Here is a 22,307-nt window from a genome sequence, read left to right as displayed (position 1 = left end):
ATGGAAATGGACTGGACATGTCCTCAGAATGGATCCGAGTGCCATTCCCAGGATAGCCCTCAGGTGGACACCCTAGGGAACGAGAAAAGGGGCCGTCCGCAGGAGACCTGCAGGAGGAGTATCGAAAGAGAAATGAAAGCTAGTGGTTGGTCTTGGGGACAGATGACAAAAATGGCCTCCAATCGCGAAAGATGGCGTTCCACCGTGTCAGATGTATGTGCTAATCAAGCAACAAGAGGATAAGTAAGGAAGTAACATCTTGGCAAAAAAAAAAAAAACCTCGGACCTCGTGAGAGATATTGTTTTATTTTGCCAAGATGAGGGTCATTTAAATCGATCGATATTTGAAGGACGAGTTTTCTGACAAATTTTTGAGGACGTCTTTCCCAGAGTACGACAGGGAACTGGTTAAATATATTTTAATCTTTGAACAACCTGCTTATCCTGCCTATAACGAAAATACGACAATAACAACAAAATGCTAAATTACTTGATTCGAGCAATAAAAGGCATCTACCGTCTTCAAAGTACAATTCTGCCCTACTCTGGAAAAACACGGATCTGTGATTTTGCCCAGAAAAAAAAGCTTTATAGATGTGATGTTCGGTTATAGATGTGATGTGACATTGGGTTATAGATGTGATGTTGGGTTATAGATGTGACGTTGGGTTATAGATGTGACGTTGGGTTATAGATGTGACGTTGTGATATAGATGTGATGTGACGTTGGATTATAGATGTGACGTTGGGTTATAGATGTGACGTTGGGTTATAGATGTGACGTTGGGTTATAGATGTGATGTTGGTTATAGATGTGACGTTGGTTTATAGATGTGACGTTGGGTTATAGATGTGACGTTGGGTTATAGATGTGACGTTGGTTTATAGATGTGACGTTGGGTTATAGATGTGACGTTGGGTTATAGATGTGACGTTGGGTTATAGATGTGACGTTGGGTTATAGATGTGATGTGACATTGGGTTATAGATGTGATGTTGGGTTATAGATGTGACGTTGGGTTATAGATGTGACGTTGGGTTATAGATATGACGTTGGGTTATAGATGTGACGTTGAGTTAGAGATGTGACGTTGAGTTATAGATGGGACGTTGGGTTATAGATGGGACGTTGGGTTATAGATGTGACGTTGAGTTATAGATGTGACGTTGGGTTATAGATGTGACGTTGAGTTATAGATGTGACGTTGGTTTAGATGTGACGTTGGGTTATAGATGTGACGTTGAGTTATAGATGTGACGTTGAGTTATAGATGTGACGTTGAGTTATAGATGTGACGTTGGGTTATAGATGTGACGTTGGGTTATAGATGTGACGTTGGGTTGTAGATGTGACGTTGGGTTATAGATGTGACGTTGGATTATAGATGTGACGTTGGGTTACTGATGTGACGCACTACCAACTAACGATGAAATTAGATTACGTGGCCATGGTCAGAATATTTTTACAAATTAATTAAACAAGACAAACCAACACTTTTCATCATCATCATCATCATTGCCTTTTTCACCCTGGGTCAGGGTATAAGCCACAAACAAAGTTTCCATCCTTCTCTATCCCGAGCTAACTTTTTTATCTCATTCCAGGTCTTACCACTTCTCTGTCCTTCATAAATTCTGTAATTCCAGAAACTCTTCGGTCGCCCAAGCTAAAAAAAAAGGATTTGGTTTGTCAGTCTGCGTTTCTGTAACGGTTTAAGTTTAACGGAAAGAGGTGTTAACCCTTTGCCAACCCCCAACCTGGAGGACCAGGTGACTCAAAGATGGGGGGAATCACACACCATTAGTCGCCTTTTACGACACGCTGGCTTGGCGTTGGGCTATTCTTGACCCTCTCAGTTGAGGGACCCCGGACACCACACTTTTCAGTGTTGATAAAATAAAACCCACCCTTCTCAACTGAGACGTTGATTTTAATTCAAGTTAAATAAAGCCGACTTGTACTTATTTGCAGGTCTGATAACACAATTCCTTATGAGCTCATTGTTGTAATGGACATCGCAAAATATTGTCCATTACAACAATGTTAAACTAGGCTCATAAGTCTGACCGGATGTAAGACCTGTATATATGTACACATTGGATACAGCTAAAAACAATTAATTATTCGATTTTAAGCATCATGTGTTCTCCTCGACAAAAGAATCGTTTTGAGATAATAATATTATGTCATAACTCTATTTATTTATTTTGCTTTTGAAGGTGTTGCTGGTGTTTATGGCTGTCCTCCTAACCTTTCACAACAATATCTACGGGTTTACAAGAACAAATGCTATATGTTCTATATGAATCTGAAGAAAGATTTCGACGCTGCGAGCGACATTTGCGAGGCGGATAGCGGAATTCTCGTAACTATGCCAAATTCTGACACCCAGCAATGGATTCTAGACGAAATCTTCACATTTGGAGTTTATGTTGAACATGGGGTCTGGATAGGACTCAACGACCGCAAAAAGGAAAATACATTTGTGTGGTCTGACGGCTCTCCACTGGACTATCAATTCTTCGGGGTCGATCAAGGAACCAGGCATAGGCTTATCGTTTCACAGGTGAGAAGGCTATTTGAAGATTGCGTGGCCATGAATATTGATGAATCCGGAAGATGGTGGGATTACAAATGTACTAATGGTCGTGGAGCTTCAAATGCTGAGAAGCAATTCATATGTGAATACCCTCGCCTAAACCAGCAGCCCGCCTAGAGCCAATGACGTAGACGGCATATTACGACTAATTGAAAGTATTGAACACGAATATATTAACAGGCTAAACAAAACAATACAAACAAACAAACAAACAAAACAAAAAAAAAAGAAAGAAACAGAAAAAAGCAAGACAAAAAAAAACAAAAAAAAAACAAACAAACAATACCATAAATCAAAAATACCGGAAATTGATAATGCGGAGCGTTTCGGGCTCAAAACCCTTCTTCAACCACAAACAAAAAGCAATCAAATCTGTAATAATTCATGTAAAATCCAAATCGACGGGTAGAGAAAAAAAGGCATTTTGTACATCCAGTCAGGACGACCGGACGGATGATGAATGGTTTTGAGCATAAAACGTTTCATTGTTAAGTATCTTTTTCTGTTTAAAAGCGGATGTCGTGGTGTTTTTTGTTTTTTTTTTTGTTTTTGTTTTTTGTTCAATTCTCTTTGCAGTCCTTTCTAGCTGCCGCTAGTATTGGCTTTAATGACCAATGCAAAGTTGTCCTGTCTGTGTGTTTTTATCTCATCTAATATTTTAATTTAAGAATACAGATGGCTGTCGATAGGATTAATACAATAATTAATGTTTTATTCAACTAGTCACTTGTTATATTACTTATATATATATATATATATATATATATATAATATATATATATATATATATATATATATATATATATCCTTTCTTTAAAAAATATAGCATTGTGGAGAATATTGTGCTTATTTGAGTCAATAAAAAAATTGATACGGCGCACAACTCTACTGAAAGATTTGAAAATTAGAAATGTATTTTTTAGAGATAGATAAACAGATAACTTGATTTCCTTTTATAATTTAAAGTCAGTTTGAAAGTTCGTGAGTCAAACAGATATCATAAAATATGTACCAACGACGACACTTGACTCCCAAAATCAACTAATTTTGACACTGTAAAAAGTTGTCAATTTGCGTCATCTATTTATGACATCAAGTATTATTATTACTTCCGTTGTGTTGTGTGGGTGTTGGCATTTTTCAGCAAATCGTGGCATTCATAGTGATATTATTCACTTGATCACATGAAGGTATTTCAGTCGCCATTTTGATTCTTTTTTTTACTATTAGGGTTAGCTCGAGATCGAGGATATTTCTTTTTCTATTAAGGTTAGTCCTAAGTCTTAGTAAAGGTGCTAGGATGTTTGTTTTTCCATAAGTTAAGCAAAGGGGAGACATTCCGAAAGCTCCTACATCCCCAGTATTCTTTAAATTTGTATTTTCACCGTTGATATTTTGTCAGGCATTTATTTATTCAATTTGTCATTATATCTAGAAGTATTTTAAAAAACTCTAGAACAAATCTTGATAGATTTGTGAAAGTTTAAAATTTCTTAATTTGACCATTGTTTTGATTTTCAGCTGCCATTTTGATTTGTTAAATATTGAAAGGTAGTGCAAAGCAGTCCGAGAGTTGTTGTTTTAGGAAGTTTGTTTTTCCATAAGTTAAGTAAAGGGGAGACATTCCGAAAGCTCCTACATCCCCAGTATTCTTTAAATTTGTATTTTCACCTTTGATCTTTTGTCAGGCGTTTATTTATTCAATTTGTCATGATTTTTTCTATTAGGGTTAGCTCGAGATCGGATTTTAGTTGAGTCCGTGGTGGAGGGTCTTTACTCATATTCTCACTCACCGTACTCAGGTGTAAAATGAGTACCTGGCCGCTAATAGCGTTGTCTCTGTTCGAAAAATTGAAATATCGCCTAACAGGCGTCTTGTCTTGTTCTACATGTTAAGTGTTGCTATTGGCTAGGAACCCCTGTTAAAGCGCTTTGATCACAGTTAGTGGATATTGCGCTATATAATCAAAGTTCAAGTTCTGTCTTTTAAAAAAATAGATATCCAGTTCATTTGATTTTCCCTTACAGGGGACTCTCTGCGCTTGTTCTGGATTGACATGACTTGTTCTTTCCCTGGCTATGGTTGGGATCTTTCGCTGAGACAAATTCGATATAAAAAAAAAGATAAAATTAATATAAATTCCTATTCCCTTTATTCATCCCCATGGGGAAATTTGTATTTAGGGTCTATTCCAAGGGAAGACTGGAATAACCCAGGCGTCAGCCGCAGTGCAGCGCCGCAAAGTGAGCTAGCGCGAGGTGACTTGTTCAAGGCCACACAGCGCAGCGCCGGTTGGTCGAACTCGGTACCTTTTGGGTACGAAGCAAAGACCGTAGCGCTGAGCCACGCTGAGGATTAGGCTCTTTTGACATCCAGTGGTGTGGGTGAAGGAGATCAACCGTTCTGTTTTCTCTTCCCTTTTATCTGTTCTTCCCTTTCATGTTGCATTCGTTATCTTGTAGCCCGTCACTTCCATAAATATTAGACCACAGTGCAATGCGGCTATGTGGTTTTGTGGTATGACACTCGCTTTCGGATCGGAAGGTCCTGGGTTCGAGCCTAGCTCGGCGCATAGTTTGGTCCCTGGAAAAAAGCTCTTTACTCACATTCTCTCACCGTACTCTGGTGTAAAATGAGTACCTGGACGTTGACAGCGTTGTCTCTGTCAAAAACAAAATGTAATATCTCCTAACAGACGTCATGCCTCGCCCAACATGTTAAGCGCTGCTGTTGGCTAGGGACCCACTCTCACTCTCTCTCTCTCTCTCTCTCTCTCTCTCTCTCTCTCTCTCTCTCTCTCTCTCTCTATCTATCTATCTATCTATCTATCTATCTCTCTTTCTCTCTCTCTGTCCTATCTTTCTCTCTCTCTCACACACACACACACACTACACACACACACACACATCTCTCTCTCACACGCACACACACTCTCTCTCTGTATCTTTCTCTCTATGTATGTATGTATGTATATATATATATATATATATATATATATATATATATATATATGTATGTATATATGTATATATATATATATATATATATATATATATATATGTGTGCGTGTGTGTGTGTGTGTGTGTGTGTGTGTGTGTGTGTAAGAAAATCCCAAAACGGCTGCAAGAAAATAATTTTAATTCCTCATATAACAGTAAATTGTACGAAGGATAATAAAAACAACGAATAAAACAAATAATTGACATTTTAACTGGCGACTTTATTCTTTACAGATCATCTCTGCACTCATAAGGAAACTAAAGGTTTGAGAATAAGGCTTGATACAGATGATAACAAAATACAGTGTTTTACCAAATAAATGTCAAATTAAGAGGCACCATCAGTGTAAGATCAAGATCTGAACAAGTGTGTATGAAAGGTGCTAGATAAAGCAAGAAAGAAAAAATACAGGAAAAAAAACCATCCCAAAAAGTCAGTCTACTGGGGATCAGGAGCCTCTGTGGTGTAATAGTAGCACGTCTGACCGGTAATCTCCGAGGTTCGATCCCCAGTTCTGATTACCGGTCAGACGCGCTACCATCCGTGGTGTAACAGTAGCACGTCTGACTGGTAATCAGAAGGTCTGAGGTTCGATCCCAGTCGGGGTAGACTGATTTTTTGGGATGATTTTTTTTCTTCTTGTATTTTTCTTTCCAGTTTGTCTGTAACCTTTCAAACACACTTGTTCAGTTCTTTATCTTACCAAATAAATGACCCTTTGAAGATGAGTTCTGATTAACCAGTTCATTGCCGTACATTCTGGAAAAACCCATATTTAAATATATTTGGCCAGAAATCTCGACCTTCAAATTTTAATATCGATCGATTTAAATGGCCCTCATGACTGAATCACACAATTCTCAGCAAGCGTCATTCGGACTGCGAAGCTTGCTACTACTACTACTACTACTACTACTACTACTACTACTACTACTACTACTACTACTACTACTACTACTACTACTACTACTACTACGACTACTACTACATCTTGGCAACCCCCCCCCCCCCAAAAGAAAAACCCTTAAAAACTCTCAATCCCGGGAATTCGTTTAAGACCGCTCGAGGAACCAAGTTTGAGAATGTTTGCCAAGATGAGAGTCATTTAAATCGACTGATATTTGAAAAGGACCAGTTTCTGACCAGTAAATTTTAAAATATTTGTTTCTTCCAGAGTACCTAATCTATTGGTTAATATTTTTCACTCGTAATACAGGAAAGATAGAAGGTAAAAAGAGTAAAGGTAGACCAAGATAAACATATTTGAATAGTTTGAACAGCTGGGTGACAAAGAAAGAGAATAGTAATATTAGTTTTCTGAGGTTATCTGATCAGAGAGATGAATGGCGTACCATGGTCACCAATGTCTGGCACAGACTTGGTACTTGAAGAAGAAGAAGAAGAAGAATACTAATCTACCCTAGCAAATTCACATATGAATCCTTTGTTCACGTTGAAAATCCCCATACCATTGCGACATTTGTAATCCCACCATTCCGTAGTTCCCGTGTGCATGGCCACGCATTCTTCATCAACCACGAGTCCTCTCATCCTGGCGAAGAATCCGCCCCTTGGACCTTGGCCGTCTGCCCAGTTAGTATAAGTCAAGGGTGAGCCATCTGCCCACACAAAGGCATCCTCGTCGTCGTCGTATTTGAGTCCGATCCAAATCCCGTGTTCTTGTTCTTCAAGCGATCCATATACAAAGTGAATGTTACCTCGAAACCAACTGCCCATATCCCAGTTAGGGATTTTTGTCAGAATTCCGCCCTCCGCCTCCGAGGCGCAAATATCGGCGGCAGTGTCGTAGTCAACCCGCTCTTCCAAATGGAAAGTGTAGCACTTGTTCTCATGTTTCCGAAGATATCTAGTCCTCTCGATGGATTCCGGACAACCTCTCCATTCCTCTTGCCATTGCGCTTCCTCATCTCCCCAGTCAGCTGGAGAAATAAAACATTCATTGTACGTAGCCTTTTATTTTGGTGTGGGAAGAGGGGAGGGGGGGGGGGGGGGGGGGGGGGGGGGGGGGGGGGGGGGGGGGGGGGGGGGGGGGGGGGGGGGGGGGGAGGGGAGGGGAGGGGTGAGAGGGAAGGATAGGAGAGATGTGCATAAATTTCGTATTAATCTATTTACTTATCTATCTACTTATATACCTAAAGTGCACGACCTTTTGGAAGCCACCAATTTAAACATACCGTTTTTAACGACTAAATACATTTAAAATGTTTAAATAAATTTAGATTGAGCTTTTATATAGCGCAATATTCACTAAACGTGCTCAAAGCGCTTTACAAGGGATCCCTGGCCAACAGCAACATCTAACATGTAAGACACGACATGACGCCTGTTATTTAAAAATTTGGTCAGAAAACTTGTCTTTCAAAAATCGATCGATTTAAATGACCCACATCTTGACAAAAATTCTCAAACCCGGGATTTCTTCGAAGTCCCAAGTTTGAGAGTTTTTGCCAAGATGAGGGTCATTTAAATCGATCGATATTTGAAGGACAAATTTTCTAGCCAAATTTTTTGGGGTGTTTTTTTCAGAGTGCGGCAGACCTGTTCTTGTATGATTTTGAAAATATCGCGGATAAAAAATGCTTTTCAAAAAGTTTTATTAAAATGAAGAGAAAAACCGTCCATTTAAAAAAAAAGTGAAATAATTATTTTTTTAAGAGACAGAAATACAATCTTTAAAAGAACTTATAAAATCCGAACAATTTTATAGGGATATTTTTTTTAAATCGTTGTATATGGAAAACAGATGAGTGACTAAATGAGTTACTGGATGGATAAATAGAATGAAGGAAGAACGAATGGAAGGAAGAATTAATAGATGGATGGATGGATGGACGGATGAATGGATGAATTGATGGATGAACAGATGGATGAAAATGGATGGATTGATGAGAGAATGAATAAATAGATGAATAGAGGAATGAATGGATGGATGAATGGATGAATAGAAAAATAATGGATGAATGAATGCATGATTGAATTGGTGGATTAGTGTATGGATTGGTATGTATGTATGTATGTATGTATGTATGTATGTATGTATGTATGTATGAATGTATGTATGTATGTATGTATGTATGTATGTATGTATGTATGTATGTATGAATGAATGGATGAATATCGGAATGACTGACTGAATGGATGAATGAATAAATATATGGATGGACGAAGTGTTGGATGAATTAATGGATGAATGGAAGGATGGATGAAGTGGTGGATTAATTGATGGATGAACTAATGGGTGAATCGATGGATGGAGTGATGGATGAGAGGATGGATGAATCGATGGATATTTGAATAGATGAATGGATATATGAATGAATGGATTGATGGATGGATGGATGGTTGATTAATGCTGAAAGATTGACGATGTAACTGGATAAACAATTGAGTCAATTTCACTCACCAATTATGCACGGCAAAATTGCAATGACGAAAGTAACGACACATAACAGCTTCATTTCTCAGTTTTCGTCTGTTTTCCCCTCTCCAGAAAATAATATAATATTACTACGTATGTAACTTGACTAGATAAACGCGTTTGAGTGAGAGAGCAGTATAAGAGTAAACTTATTATATATAAATGAAACAATGACTGCACGGTGACGTGGCCCTTTTTTAACTTCTCTCTTTATTTTTTCGTAAATGTCACGAGATAATTCTGATTACCTCAATTTGTGGCCAACAACCCAACTTGCAGATAAGTTCAGGTCTGATTACCGAACGCAATACTTGGGCTTGTTTTAAAGACATGAAACGATAGATGAATAAGAAGTGAATGGATGAATGGGTTGATGGATGGATGAGTGGATGGATAGACTGATGGATGGATGGCTCAATGGATGAATAGAGAGATGAATGGATGAATGGATGGATGGATGGATTGATGGATGTATGGCTCGATGGATGAATAGAGAGATCAATGGATGAATGGATTGATGGATGGATTGATGGATGTATGGCTCGATGGATGAGAGAGATGAATGGATGAATGGATTGATGGATGGATGAGTAGATGGATAGATTGATGGATGTATGGCTCGATGGATGAATAGAGAGATGAATGGATGAATGGATTGATGGATGTATGGCTCGATGGATGAATAGAGAGATGAATGGATGAATGGATTGATGAGTGGATGAGTGGATGGATAGATTGATGGATGTATGGTTCGATGCCGTGACCTCAAGAAGTCATGGAGAGAAGGCTCTAATAAAAGACAAGGGTTAAAAGCGATCTTTTTGGGATCGTGGATAGCTCATATGGTAGAGTCACGCTCTCCCCGGCCAGGCGGAGTTGTCGTACCAGTAAGGTCGCGGGTTCGAGCCCCCATCGGCGTCGCGACATTTTTATTCTCAAATGTCTTCTGGCACTTTCCTACTCACTTCATTTCTTTTTGTGACGAATAGAGAGAGAACGGATGGTTGATAAATTAGTGAATATGTAACTGGATGAACAAATGAGTCAATTTCACTCACCAATGATACACGTCAGACTTGCAAGGACGAAAATAACACCACCTAACAACTTCATCTTTCAGTTTCCGACTCTTTTCCTCTCTCCAGATAATATGATTTAATATGAATAATATTTTTTTTTTACTTTGCTAGCCAGAAATATCTGAATGTAGGCTTTTAGTTTTACATGGAATGGACCAGCAAGTGAGAGAGACGGGCTATTTATAAATTATGAAACAATGACTGCACGGCGGTGCGCGGCCTTCAACATCCCCCCCCCCCCCCTCTCCCCCAAACCCCTTTCCTGCTTCCGTAAATTAATGTCACGAGTTAACCCCTGCTTTCTCAATACACTTCAACAGTCGTAACGTCACTTCCCTCGTAATGACGCATGGTAACTTAGTAACTGGCTCGAAGCTATCGGAACAATGGCGGACGCCCTTATGAAATATTTATCCGACGATATTATAAATCTGATCATGTTTTGACATTTACACATTCATTTTGGAACCTCGATGGCCGCCGAAACAAAGAAAATCGGTACTTTTTATTCCTCATGCTGGCTAGAACTTTTCATATTATGTCTTGTGATCAGAATGTGTAAAAGTCAAAACATGATCAGATTTATAATGGTTTTTTTTCCCCTCTAAATACGCTTTTATGCTCGTCAGAGAAATATTCCATAAGGGCGCCCGTCATTTTTCCGATAGTTTAAAGCCAGTTACTAAGTTACCATGCGTCATTACGAGGGAAGTGACGTTACGACTGTTGAAGCGTATTGTGACCTCGATCAGGTATGGTGTCACGTTGACCTAATGCCAACAAGTGAATTTTAAATTATGTTGATCAGGTATATAATGACATTTTTTTAATAGCTTTCTAGACTTGAAGAAGCTATGCTACACTATAAAATATACTGTTTTAGCGTTAATAAAACATTTATAAATTATACTACGTTTGATCGTCATGACAACATATCTTACTATAGATTATACTTTGTTTGAGCGTAATTAAAACCTATCTCACTATAAATTATACTTTGATCGTCATGAAAGCATATCTCAGTATAATTTAAACTATGCTTGATTGTCATGACAACATATCTCATTATATTTATACTTTGTTTGAGTGTAATTAAAACATATTTCACTATAAATTATACTTTGAACGTAATCAAAACATACGTCACTATAAATTATACTTTGTTTGATCGTTATTAAATCAAACACGATGCCAATTTAAGAATATAAAGTTTAAATTATTAGAAATTATTAATCTTTGGTTTTTGTTATTTTCTTCTTTCTGGTGGGCAGAACTGGTGAATATTTTACTTAAACACATATAATTGATACTTTTCCCATCTTAAGCACAAAACAATGACATGTTTAAAATAGAATTCATGAATTTGACGTTATTCAGTTCTTTGCTATTGTTTCTTGACCGCTATTTGGGTGATAAGTTCTCATTGCGGTCATCTATTGTATTTTATATAAATACTAAAGGTAACACATGTGTTGGGGCGATTGAATTCGCGGGCAGATCAGGTGAGTCTCTTATCTTAACACGTAGCATCAATGATAAGCTTGTCCTTTCGAGCCATATGGCCCATGGAGCCAGAATTCATCCTGGTTACTATAGTGTTTTGCAAACAATAGCAAATTGCTTGCTACACTTTTGATAGGACGCTGTCTTTCACAAAGTAATTTCCGCCATATCAAACAGTTTAACAAACCCAGTTTCCAAATCACTTCTGAATGGACATAGAAGAAAAAAATTCGACTTGGGCAGGTTTCTATCCCATTCCCTATACATGTGAAGCCAGTGCTCTACCAACTGAGCTTTTGGGACACCTTCCCCCCCCCCCCCCCCCCCCCCCCTCACACACACCATTACTTTTGTCAATAAACATATTATGATAAGCTCGTTGACAAAGTGAAGAGACAGTTGTTGAAAGATGGGATTGTTATCAGTGCTGACAATAAAGCCGATGTTAACAATGTGGCGTGGCCAATTTTAAAAAAAATAAATATATAACTTACACATGTATATATATATATATATATAATATATATATATATATATATATATATATATATATATATATATAATAGTGAATTTCCACATTTCAACACGCTCAATGCGCTTTACGATGCTTCAATTTACGATTCTTCCTCCAGCAAGATATAAAATTATAAATAGATATAGATTGATTGATATCAAATTTCCTTTTTATATGGACTAGAAGTCACCAGTTTCAACCAATTATCTTGTTTAAGCACTCAAATAGTGCGGAGAAATCGTGGCGTCACTCCTTCTACTCTTCCAGTTCCAAATTCTTTGGAAGTGTGTATGTAACCAGTCCTTTCGGAGGACATGCTAATGATAATGAATAGGTTACATATGTGACCCAACGTTTAAATATTCAAAATTGTTTATTGCTGATGGAACGAACGTTGATTTATACTTGTTAGTTCTACATTTAATCTGACAAAACCTTCTCCCAGATGGTAAAAGACTAAATTCATGGTATAAAATATATGTTTTTTATTGTTGGTAATTGAGAATGCTTTCCTTTCTATTGCTTTTCCATGAATTCTTTTTACTCCATCAACTAGGCCCATAACCGGGTTCGGGTGTCAGACCTGCATATATATACGCGTCGACTGCGGCCTTTTAAAGCCATAATTTTTCTTGCTCAAACTTCGATCGCACTAGACGTGGTTAACGTTCGTGATAGTTTGCAAACTTCAAACAACTCCCACTTATCATCCAGCTGTCTAGATAATTCCACAGCTGCAACGTTGGTATAGTGAAGCTGTGATAATCAATTTACAGCTGTCCACCCCTAGGGTTTAAATATGTTTTATACATTAATGGGCGTGCATATCATGTATTTCAAATTCTTGAATGTGGGTGTTATCCTTTTTTTTAAAATTCCAATTTTTGGGGAATAGATTATTAAATTATTTTTAAAATTTTATTTGAGCTTCTATATCCACTAAACGTGCTCAAGGCGCTTTACAAGGGGTCCCTGACTAACAACAAAACGTAACATTTAGAACGAGACAGAGACAACGTTGTTAACGGCCAGGTATTCATTTTACACCTGAGTACGTTGAGAGAATGTGAGTAAAGAGCCTTTTTCCAAGGACTCAACTATGCGCCGAGCGAGTCTCGAACCCAGGACCTTCCGATCCGAAAGCGAGTGTCATACCACAAGACCACATAGCCGCACAGACCACATAGGCGCACAAGTAATGACCCTGTTTATAGAAAATATCATCGGCAATGGTGAAGGATTAGTTTGATCCCAGCTGAGGCAAGCTGTTATTTTCCAGACCCTTATACTGTCAATCTAGTTATAATAAATAAAAAATTTAAACATTCCCTTTATTAATCCCCAAGGGGAAATTTGTCTTTAGGGTCTATTCTAAGGGAAGGCTGTAATAATCCAGGCAGTAGCCGCAGAGCAGCGCCGCAGAGTGAGCTAGGGCAAGATGACTTGCTCAAGGCCACAAAGCGCAGCGGCCGGTGATTGAACTCGGTACCTTTCGGGTACGAAGCAAAGAGCATAGCGCTGAGACACGCTGGCCCCTATAATGAGACAGAGAAGTCGTGATGTCATATCTTCTACCCTTCCGGTTCCAGACTCATTGGAAGTGTTATGTAACCAGTCTTTTGAAGGACTCATGCTTTTCAAATTCCATCCTTTCTTTCTTGCGCATACATTTTGGCCGATTACAGTTTTTCGTTTTAATCAAGCGTTTCGTTTCAATGAGACACAGATTGTCTATGGAAATGTAAATAACAGACAGTAATATTAATAATTTCCCGACAATGAATATATATTTGCGATATGATGAAGTGGTTACATATTGAATCATAATGTGTTATAACCAGACGTCTATTTTAGTAGTAAGATGTAAAGACAGTTTCTTAGGATTATTAGACGCTAAAAAGCGAGGATGGATGATCTTTATTGACATGACGATCAGTTGTATTCAGACTAGACATAAAGATGCCATCTCTCTGAAACCAGAAGATCAATGACACAATATATGTATTCAGTCTTCCAGAAACGTGGTTTACACTTCCAGTGAGATTGGAACCAGCTTTTTGCCAACACACTTTTGCTCCCTATTATTGTCTCAGTTATTTGGATCTTCTTCTTCTTCTTTCAGCTTATCCCTCGTTTTGCAGGGCTGCCATAATGAATGCCATATCTCCATGCATCTCAGTTCAGACTATCATCTTCCTCCAGGCCCAGTTCTTTCATAATATTATCGTCCTTTACCCTATCCGACCATCCAGTCTTTGGGCGTCCCTTTTTCCTCTTTCCCGCTAATTGTATATCTAATACTTTCCTTCCCAGAAATGCAGCTTTGTCAAAAGAAAGCAAAAGCAAATAAAAGAGAAAGAAAACGCAGTTGTGAAATTGTCCTAGCGCCTGTGAAAAAATATTATATGACAAATAAAATTCCCTTTACTCATCCCATAGGGGAAATTTGTCTCTAGGGTCTATTCCAAAGGAGGACAGGAATAACCCAGGCGTTAGCCGCAGTGCAGCGCCGCAAATTGAGCTAGTGCAAGGTGACTTGCTCAAGGCCACACGACGAGGCGGGTAGTCGATCTCGGTACCTTTTGGGTAAGAAGCAAAGACCGTACCGCTGAGCCACGCTGCCCCTGATTGGTGTCCCTCTATAAAACCCGGCTCTTTTAATATTCTGTCCACATGATTCGGAGATGAAATACCACTCAAAGATATGGATAACTGCCTATATCGTCTCTCAACATGTCCGAACCATTTCAATCTATCTTCTCTCATCTTTATTGCTACATTCTTCACTTCAGTCAACATTCGAATTCGTTCATTTCTCACTTTATCATTTCTTGTCCAGCCAAGTGACCATCTCAACATCATCATTTCTGCCACCTCAACTTCTTTATCTTGTTCCTTTGTTATAGCTGCTGTCCCTACAACATTGCTGCTTCGCATAGTTGTTTTGATAATGTGGCTTAAATAGCTCAAAAATTTAGCCATGTTCAACGAGTTGAGCGTCTTTTGAAGCTCGGATTTGATCAGTCTCTAGAAAGAATCATATTTAAAACTTTTACCAGAAAACTCTTCCTTCAAATATCGATCGATTTAAATGACCGCTCATTTTGGCAAAAACTCTCAAACCTGAGACCTCGTTTTGCTCTTATTAGAGTCACAGACACCATGGATTACCGATATGAAGGTACAATAACTGGGACCAAACACTGGTGTAGGGTCGGCTATGTGGTCTAGTGGTATGACATTCGCTTTCGATCGGAAGGTCCTGGGCTCAAGCCTCGCTCAGCGCATAGCTGGGTCCTTAGAAAAGGGTCTTTGCTTACATTCTCTCACCGTACTCAGGTGTAAAACGAGTACCTGGGTACTAAAAGCGCTGTCTCTGTCCGGCGATATTACAATTTTTTTTTTTCTTCAGAGACAACGGTTAAGGCTATTTATTTTATTACTGAGAAGAGGGTACTTGTATTGCTTTATAGAGTGAATTATTTTTTTTAACACAAACAAAACAAAGCACAAACAAACAAAACATTTAAAAGCATAACAAAAACACATCAAAAACGAAAACAAAAACAAAAATAAAAAAACAACAAAATTTGTATAATATTTCGGATCATTTCAACTTTAAATTGACCCTCTGCAACGTGTACATATATACAGGTCTGACATCCGAACCCACTTACGGGCCAAGTTAACATTGCTGTAATGGACAATATTTTGCGTCATTTTCTTTTTCAGATTTCCATTACAACAATGAGCCCACAAGGAATCGGGTTATCAGACCTGCACATAAGTGCATGTTGACCCTATGGTATCCCCTTGACACCAGGTTGATACCAGAGTGATGGATTGTAGCGTAGAGAGAGATTAAATTATTAAAGTTAATGAAACAGATCAAAACCATAACGTTAGGTATAGATAGAATGCGCTTGGCCAAGGAGTTCACAACATTGCCATCCGGAAGTATAACGGTAACCATGAACTTTTATAGTCTGGTTAATACAGTTTAGTGAGAACAACTCACAAACGCGGATGGCAAAAACAATAACAAAGGCCTGAGTGGCGTCATCTGCATACTATCTAAAGATAGTATGCGCTTGGCTAAGAAGCTCACAACATTGTCATCCGGAAGTATAACGGACCAACACACAAAACTATGTGTATCCATGAACGTTTAGAGTCAGGTAAATACAGTTCAGTGAGCATTACTCATAAACGCGGATGGCTAAAAAACAATAACAAAGACCTGAGTGACGTCATCTTTGAACTATCTTTTGACAGAACAAAGATGACGTCACTCAGGTGGTTGTTATTGTTTTTTGCCATCCGCGTGTGTGAGTGATTCTCACAAATCTATATTAACCTGACCATAAACGTTCATGGTTACACACAGTTTTGTGTGTTGATCCGTTATACTTCCGGATGGCAATGTTATGAGCTTCTTAGTCAAGCGCATACTATCTATAGATAGAATTAAGTTGACGTCACTCGGGTCTTTGTTATTGCTTTTTGTCAGCCGCGTTTACGAGTAATTCTCACTAAGCTGTATTAACCAGACTATAGATAGTATGCGCTTGGCTAAGAAGCTCACAACATTGCCATCTGGAAGTATAGCGGACCTACACACAAAACTGTGTGTAGTAACCTTGAACGTTTAAAGCCTGGTTAATACAGTTTAGTGAGAATTACAGATAAGCGTGGATGGCAAAAAACAATAACAAAGACCTCAGTGACGTCAACTTCATACTACCTGATAGAATGTAGTTGACAACACTTAGGTCTTTGTTTTTGTTTTTTTGCCACCCGCATTTATGAGTAATTCTCAATAAACTGTATAGATAGTACAAAGTTAACGCCACTCAGGTCTTTGTTATTGTTTGTTGCCATCCGCGTCTATGAGTAATTCTCACTAACACTGTATTAACCAGACTATAACTGTTCAAGTTTACACACATTTTTTATGTTGGCCCGTTATACTTCCGGGGGCAATGTTGTGAGCTTCTTAGCCACGCGCATACTATCTATTAACTAGACTATAAACGTTTAAGATTACACATAGTTTTGTGCGTTAGTTCGTTACGTTTCCGGATGACAATGTTGTGAGCTTCTTATCCAAGCGCATACTATCTATAGTTATCTAAAAAATTTTTGTTTAAAGCCCTCAAAATACGCGTGAGGCATTAGCTTTTCCATCACTTATTATCCAAAATGTCAAACGTTGTAATGATAGCTCAAATATAACATAATTTATGGTGTAACTTGTTTTAATGACACTTTAACACGGTATCTACAACAAATTATGAATCAGGGGCCGAGTGATTCACGAAGATAATGGCAATTTTAAGAGGTTAAAACGTGTAAATACAACCGTGGCTGTACGAGGCTTGATACAAATTACCCTGTATATGAAGGAATATTCCGTTCTTCCTGAAATATTTAAAAAATAGAGCTTTTATATAGCGCAATATCGCAAAATCCACTAAATGTGCTCAAAGCGCTTTCCAGTCTACCAAAGCTATAGATGGGGAAAACTAAGGAAAATAAGTTAAGATCTTTAAAAAACCACTAAAACTTGAGCTTTTATATAGCGCAAAACCCAATAAACGTGCTCAAATCGCTTTACAAAAGGTACCTGACAATAGTCCGTTTTCTTAGCGGCAAGTTCCGTGCGTTTTGTGCACTTTTTGTAACCAGCAAACTAAGTATACAAATTGGTGGAGAAAATTATAAGGATTCGAAAAATAGGTGGCTCCAAATACAATTTTTATTGAAAGGACCTTAAAATTCGTCGTAAAGTCTAGTGAAAACGCGCACTTTGTGACGTTTTGGCGCTCGATGACAAAAGTATAAAAAACAAACATTCTTACCCATTAAGAACATCTTGATTAGTTTTTGATCGTGGAGATATTTTTGTTTTAATGTTTTCCATTATTATTTACCAAAAATCTAGCTTTTAATTATTTTAAAACAATTTTTTGTCTTCTGACCGCAGACAAAAGCCCCAATAAAAAGTGTACTTTTTTGCCCGTGCAACAAAACTATGAGTCATTAGGACGACCTATCCTTTACTAAGTATGTACTAGGATGTCTTAGCGCCTGTAAACGAAAAAAAAACAACAAGAAGAGACTAAAAAATATATTTAAAGCAGTTAAAGAGTTTTCTTTCAACCAGTGTGTACAGTACAATAATGCAAAATGGAAATGCGGTTTTGTCATTTGTCACCGCCTCTCCCTTCGAGATAACGACAGCTCCATCTACCGACAATGGCATCATGTGTTGTCTAAAAAATAACTGAGACAATGAGTTTTGTCTTTTGAACGATGTCAACAAACTACAATTTTATTTTGTGCAATCGATATTCGTTGAAAAGGTAAGGAACAATCTTTTTCATCTATTACTATTATAAATGTCTTATATCATCGTGATGTTATTTTACTTTATGCGCATGCTAGTGCGATAAGTATCGCGCAATGTATGACAAAAGAATTGAGTTGTGAAAAAAGAATTGCGTCAGATCAAAGCTGAGTCACAGTCATATATTCTACACACACAATAAGCCTCCAGGATGCAATGATAGAGTAAGATTATGGCCCATGCTTGGATCTGAACATATTTTTCTATCTTAATAAAATATAAGTTGCATGTGTTATGTCAGTACTAAATTTAGACCCTTTTAGATTCGATTCGATATAGTCGATGATTGATGATAGAATAACGGTGTTTATCAATACTGCTGCCCGAGAAAAAAAAAGATAACTAATTTATTATTTACTCAGTTGATCAAAAAAAAAGAACATCTCCACACATAATTCTGCAAATACACGCTAATATTCACACACATTGTTTTACCTTTTGCTTATTCGTGTTTTTTTTTTAAAACAATGTATTGACTTCTTTGTTATATTTCTACTTGCCAGCCTCAACGTCCTTTGTTTCCTTAAAATTAATAAGCATCGTGCGTGGGGACCTCGTCAAATTGGAATGCTAGTTTGATTTGTTGAAAAGTCAAGATTGCAAGGACTAAAGTTCCATTCTAACAGGTATTTGGAAGTATGTGTTCGTTGTGTTTTGTGTGTTGTTGTTGTTGTTGTTTGTTGTTTTGTTATTTTTTGTTTTGCAGAGAATCTTACCACTGAGCTATCCAAGCCCCGTCAACTAATATGTGTTTAACCTTTCTCACGCAAACACACACACAAATACACACACTCACACGCATACACACACACACACACACACACTCGCACGCACACAAACTTGTTCATTCTGTCAGCTCTCAAGCTACCCTATATCGCCTTAAGATGGTAACATTTTCTGTAACTTGATAAACTACGTAATTCACACTTTGTAGGAAATAACTTTAAATATTGTCTCTTGAGTATGTCATGGGGTTTTGTTTTATTTTTCTTTCCTTCCTAGAATGCGCTAATATGGCAGGAGGAAAGAAGCGGCAGACATCCATTGTCGACTGTAAAAATCTGAACAAAGTTCCAAGACTCTATCAAGCTTGAAATTGACTGGTCGAAGTGCCTGTTTTGTCAAGAAACCATTGAAAATTCTCCTCTCACAAACCCTAAAAAGCAACCAAGTTAAATTGTATTGAAGACACGTATGTTGCCATTTCGGAGGATATCAAACTTTTTCATGACTCAGGTAGATTGCCAATAGCATTGAAATTCAATATTAACCAACCTGTGAAATAGTCTTGCTAATTTTTTGAGAGATAATGATGGACTTTACCATAAGAATTGCAGACACAGGTTTCATAAATCCAAACTCAAAAGGCTTGCAAAGAAGATAAATCAATGTAATAGTGAAGCCGTTGCAAGTCCTGATACAAGAGGCACATTAAACACATCACATGTAAGCAAACACTGCTTGTTTTGTAAGGGTTGTGAAGGGGAATTGACTGAGGTCCGGACTCTTGCTCTCTCACAAAAAGTCTACGAGGAAGCTGTCCTTCTTTCAGATACAAGTATTCTTAGAGTATTTGCGGAGGGTGATCTTATTGCGGTGGAAGCAAAGTATCATAAGCCTTGCCTTATACTGTTCCACAGAAGAGCAGACGATTTTAGATGTAAAAATACTTCAGACAACAAATACAAAACACACATTGCAGAATGCACACAGGATATTGTCAATTTTATTGATCAACAACAAGCTCGCACAGACTCAAATGTTGTGTTTAAGCTGAATGATCTCTACAATTTACTTTTGTCAAAATTAAATGCCATAAATTTGTCGGATGTATATGTACATAAAACTAGATTCAAAGAAATTTTACTATCGAGAGTTCCTTCTTTAATGGAATACAGGGATGGGCGGGAAGTCTTGCTTACTTTCAAAGAGGGGAATGTTATTTCACAAGCAGCTATTGCCGATTTAGATTCAAATGATGATCTTGCAATACAAAAAGCAGTTGATATTATAAGAGCAGAAATAAGAAATCATACATTCATATCACTCCTCAATATAGATCATGATAGCATTGTCAATAGTGTACCACACAAATTAGTGAAAATTGTGAATGGCATTTTTTAGAAATGGAAGCGAGTGTCACTTCAATTCTGGGGTTACACGAACAGTTGTGGTTATCATTCTGATATCACAGTTTGCTGCATTGGGAATGGAAAAGTTGTTTGTCAACTACGGTACAGGAAAACATAGAAGTCTGATACCTATCCACTCAATTGTTGAATCCCTGGGACCTGAAAAATCTATAGCTATATCCTTCTTCCATGCCTTTACGGGGTGTGACAGTGTCAGCTCATTTGCAGGGAAGGGAAAGAAAATAGCATGGTCAGTTTGGGCTGCATTTGATGATGTTACAGAATCATTTAAAGCTCTTGCTAATCAACCCTCTAAGGAAGATATAGCCAGCCATTTCAACATCATCCAGAGATTTGTCTGTTTGTTGTTTGACAGAGCAACCAACTTATCTGCTGTCAATGAATGCCGTCGTGAACTTTTTACAAAAATGTCACGCCTTCCAGACAATATGCCACTAACTCGTGAAGCTCTCAAACAGCATTTCAATCGAGCAGTTTACCAAGCTGGTTATGTATGGAAACGCTCTCTTGCTAAAGACCCTAGTCTTCCTTCCAAATCAGATTTTGGTTGGAAAGAAGATGGGATGCCAAAGTGGTCCACTTTGACTGACCTTACACATGCCTCACAAAATCTGATTAAATGTAACTGTTCATCAAAGGGATGCTCCAAAAGATGCAATTGTGTCAAGGCATCTCTTCCATGTACTCTGTTATGTGCCTGCAATGGTCAATGTTCTCGAGACAATGATTGACTTTAAACACGTTTTTCAATTGTATGTTTTCAACAAACTATGTAATTAAAAAGGGATGTAAATCAAAAATAATGTTGCTGTTAAATATGTACACAGAAAAAAATGTTTTAAATGGTTCAATTCTTCATTGAATAAATATGTATTGTACAATATTGATTTAAACGTGTTATTTGCTATATGATAGAAATACATTGTACTCTTATGTTTGAGAGTGATTGTACGTGTGTGTCGGGAGGAGAAGGGTACTTGCTTTGGCAGTTGAATTGTCTATTATTGTTTTTCTTTTTTTAAAATCAAATTAATATTGCTTGTTTTAGAGGATGTGAAGATTAAAACATGTTTTTGAAATGCATGGCATTTCAAATATATGTCAGATTCTAAACTATTTAAACAGTTTCTAGGAAGGAGATATTTTTTTTTTTACTTTCCTGAAAAATCCCATTTGAATTTCGTATTTTCTTATATATTTCAATAAAATTCAAATGGAAAAATAATTTGTGAGTCCAGAGTACGCAACAGAATAACAAAATATCCACATTGTTATAAAATATTTATAAAACTGTAAATTTTTGAGGAAAAAAATCATTTAAAAAAAAAAATGGATTTTGTCACCTTTAAAGGGCAATAACTCTTGGTTCCAGCTATTTTTCAACTTGGAGCTACCTATTTTCGAAATCCTCATAAAATTCTGCATTTTGTGTGAAAATTTCATGCTGGTTACACGATTTGCACAATTTTTCCATTAAGGGAACGGACTACAAACAGCAACACCTAACATGTACAACGAGACATAATGCCTGTTAGGCGATATTACAATTTTTTTTTCCGACAGAGACAACGCTGTTGACGGCTAGGTACTCAATTTACACCTGAGTACG

General features: G+C 37.6%; 2 protein-coding genes across 3 annotated transcripts; one reads left to right on the top strand and one right to left on the bottom strand.

The window, feature by feature from the left end:
- On the top strand, positions 1–2,717 carry LOC144969194 (alpha-N-acetylgalactosamine-specific lectin-like). Its single transcript, XM_078908306.1, has 2 exons — positions 1–145; positions 2,221–2,717. The coding sequence occupies exons 1-2, from the start codon at positions 1–3 to the stop codon at positions 2,715–2,717; spliced, it is 642 nt and encodes a 213-aa protein (XP_078764432.1).
- Positions 2,718–5,800: 3,083 nt separating this feature from the next.
- On the bottom strand, positions 5,801–10,266 carry LOC144967489 (C-type lectin lectoxin-Lio3-like). 2 transcript variants are annotated; one of them, XM_078904806.1, is made up of 2 exons: positions 10,099–10,266; positions 5,801–7,541 (listed from the first exon to the last, which is right to left on the bottom strand). In XM_078904806.1, the coding sequence occupies exons 1-2, from the start codon at positions 10,151–10,153 to the stop codon at positions 7,012–7,014; spliced, it is 585 nt and encodes a 194-aa protein (XP_078760932.1). In that variant the 5' UTR covers positions 10,154–10,266; the 3' UTR covers positions 5,801–7,011. The 2 variants fall into 2 exon arrangements, with proteins under 2 accessions (XP_078760932.1, XP_078760931.1); XM_078904805.1 differs by lacking the exon at positions 10,099–10,266 and adding an exon at positions 9,026–9,213.
- Between the last annotated feature and the right edge of the window lie 12,041 nt (positions 10,267–22,307).

The sequence above is a fragment of the Berghia stephanieae genome, chromosome 3, assembly GCF_034508935.2.
Source record: "Berghia stephanieae isolate SIO BIC M18660-M18661 chromosome 3, UCSD_Bste_1.3, whole genome shotgun sequence".
In the NCBI taxonomy this organism is placed as follows: Eukaryota; Metazoa; Mollusca; class Gastropoda; order Nudibranchia; family Aeolidiidae; genus Berghia; species Berghia stephanieae.
This window is presented reverse-complemented; position numbering and strand designations above follow the sequence as displayed.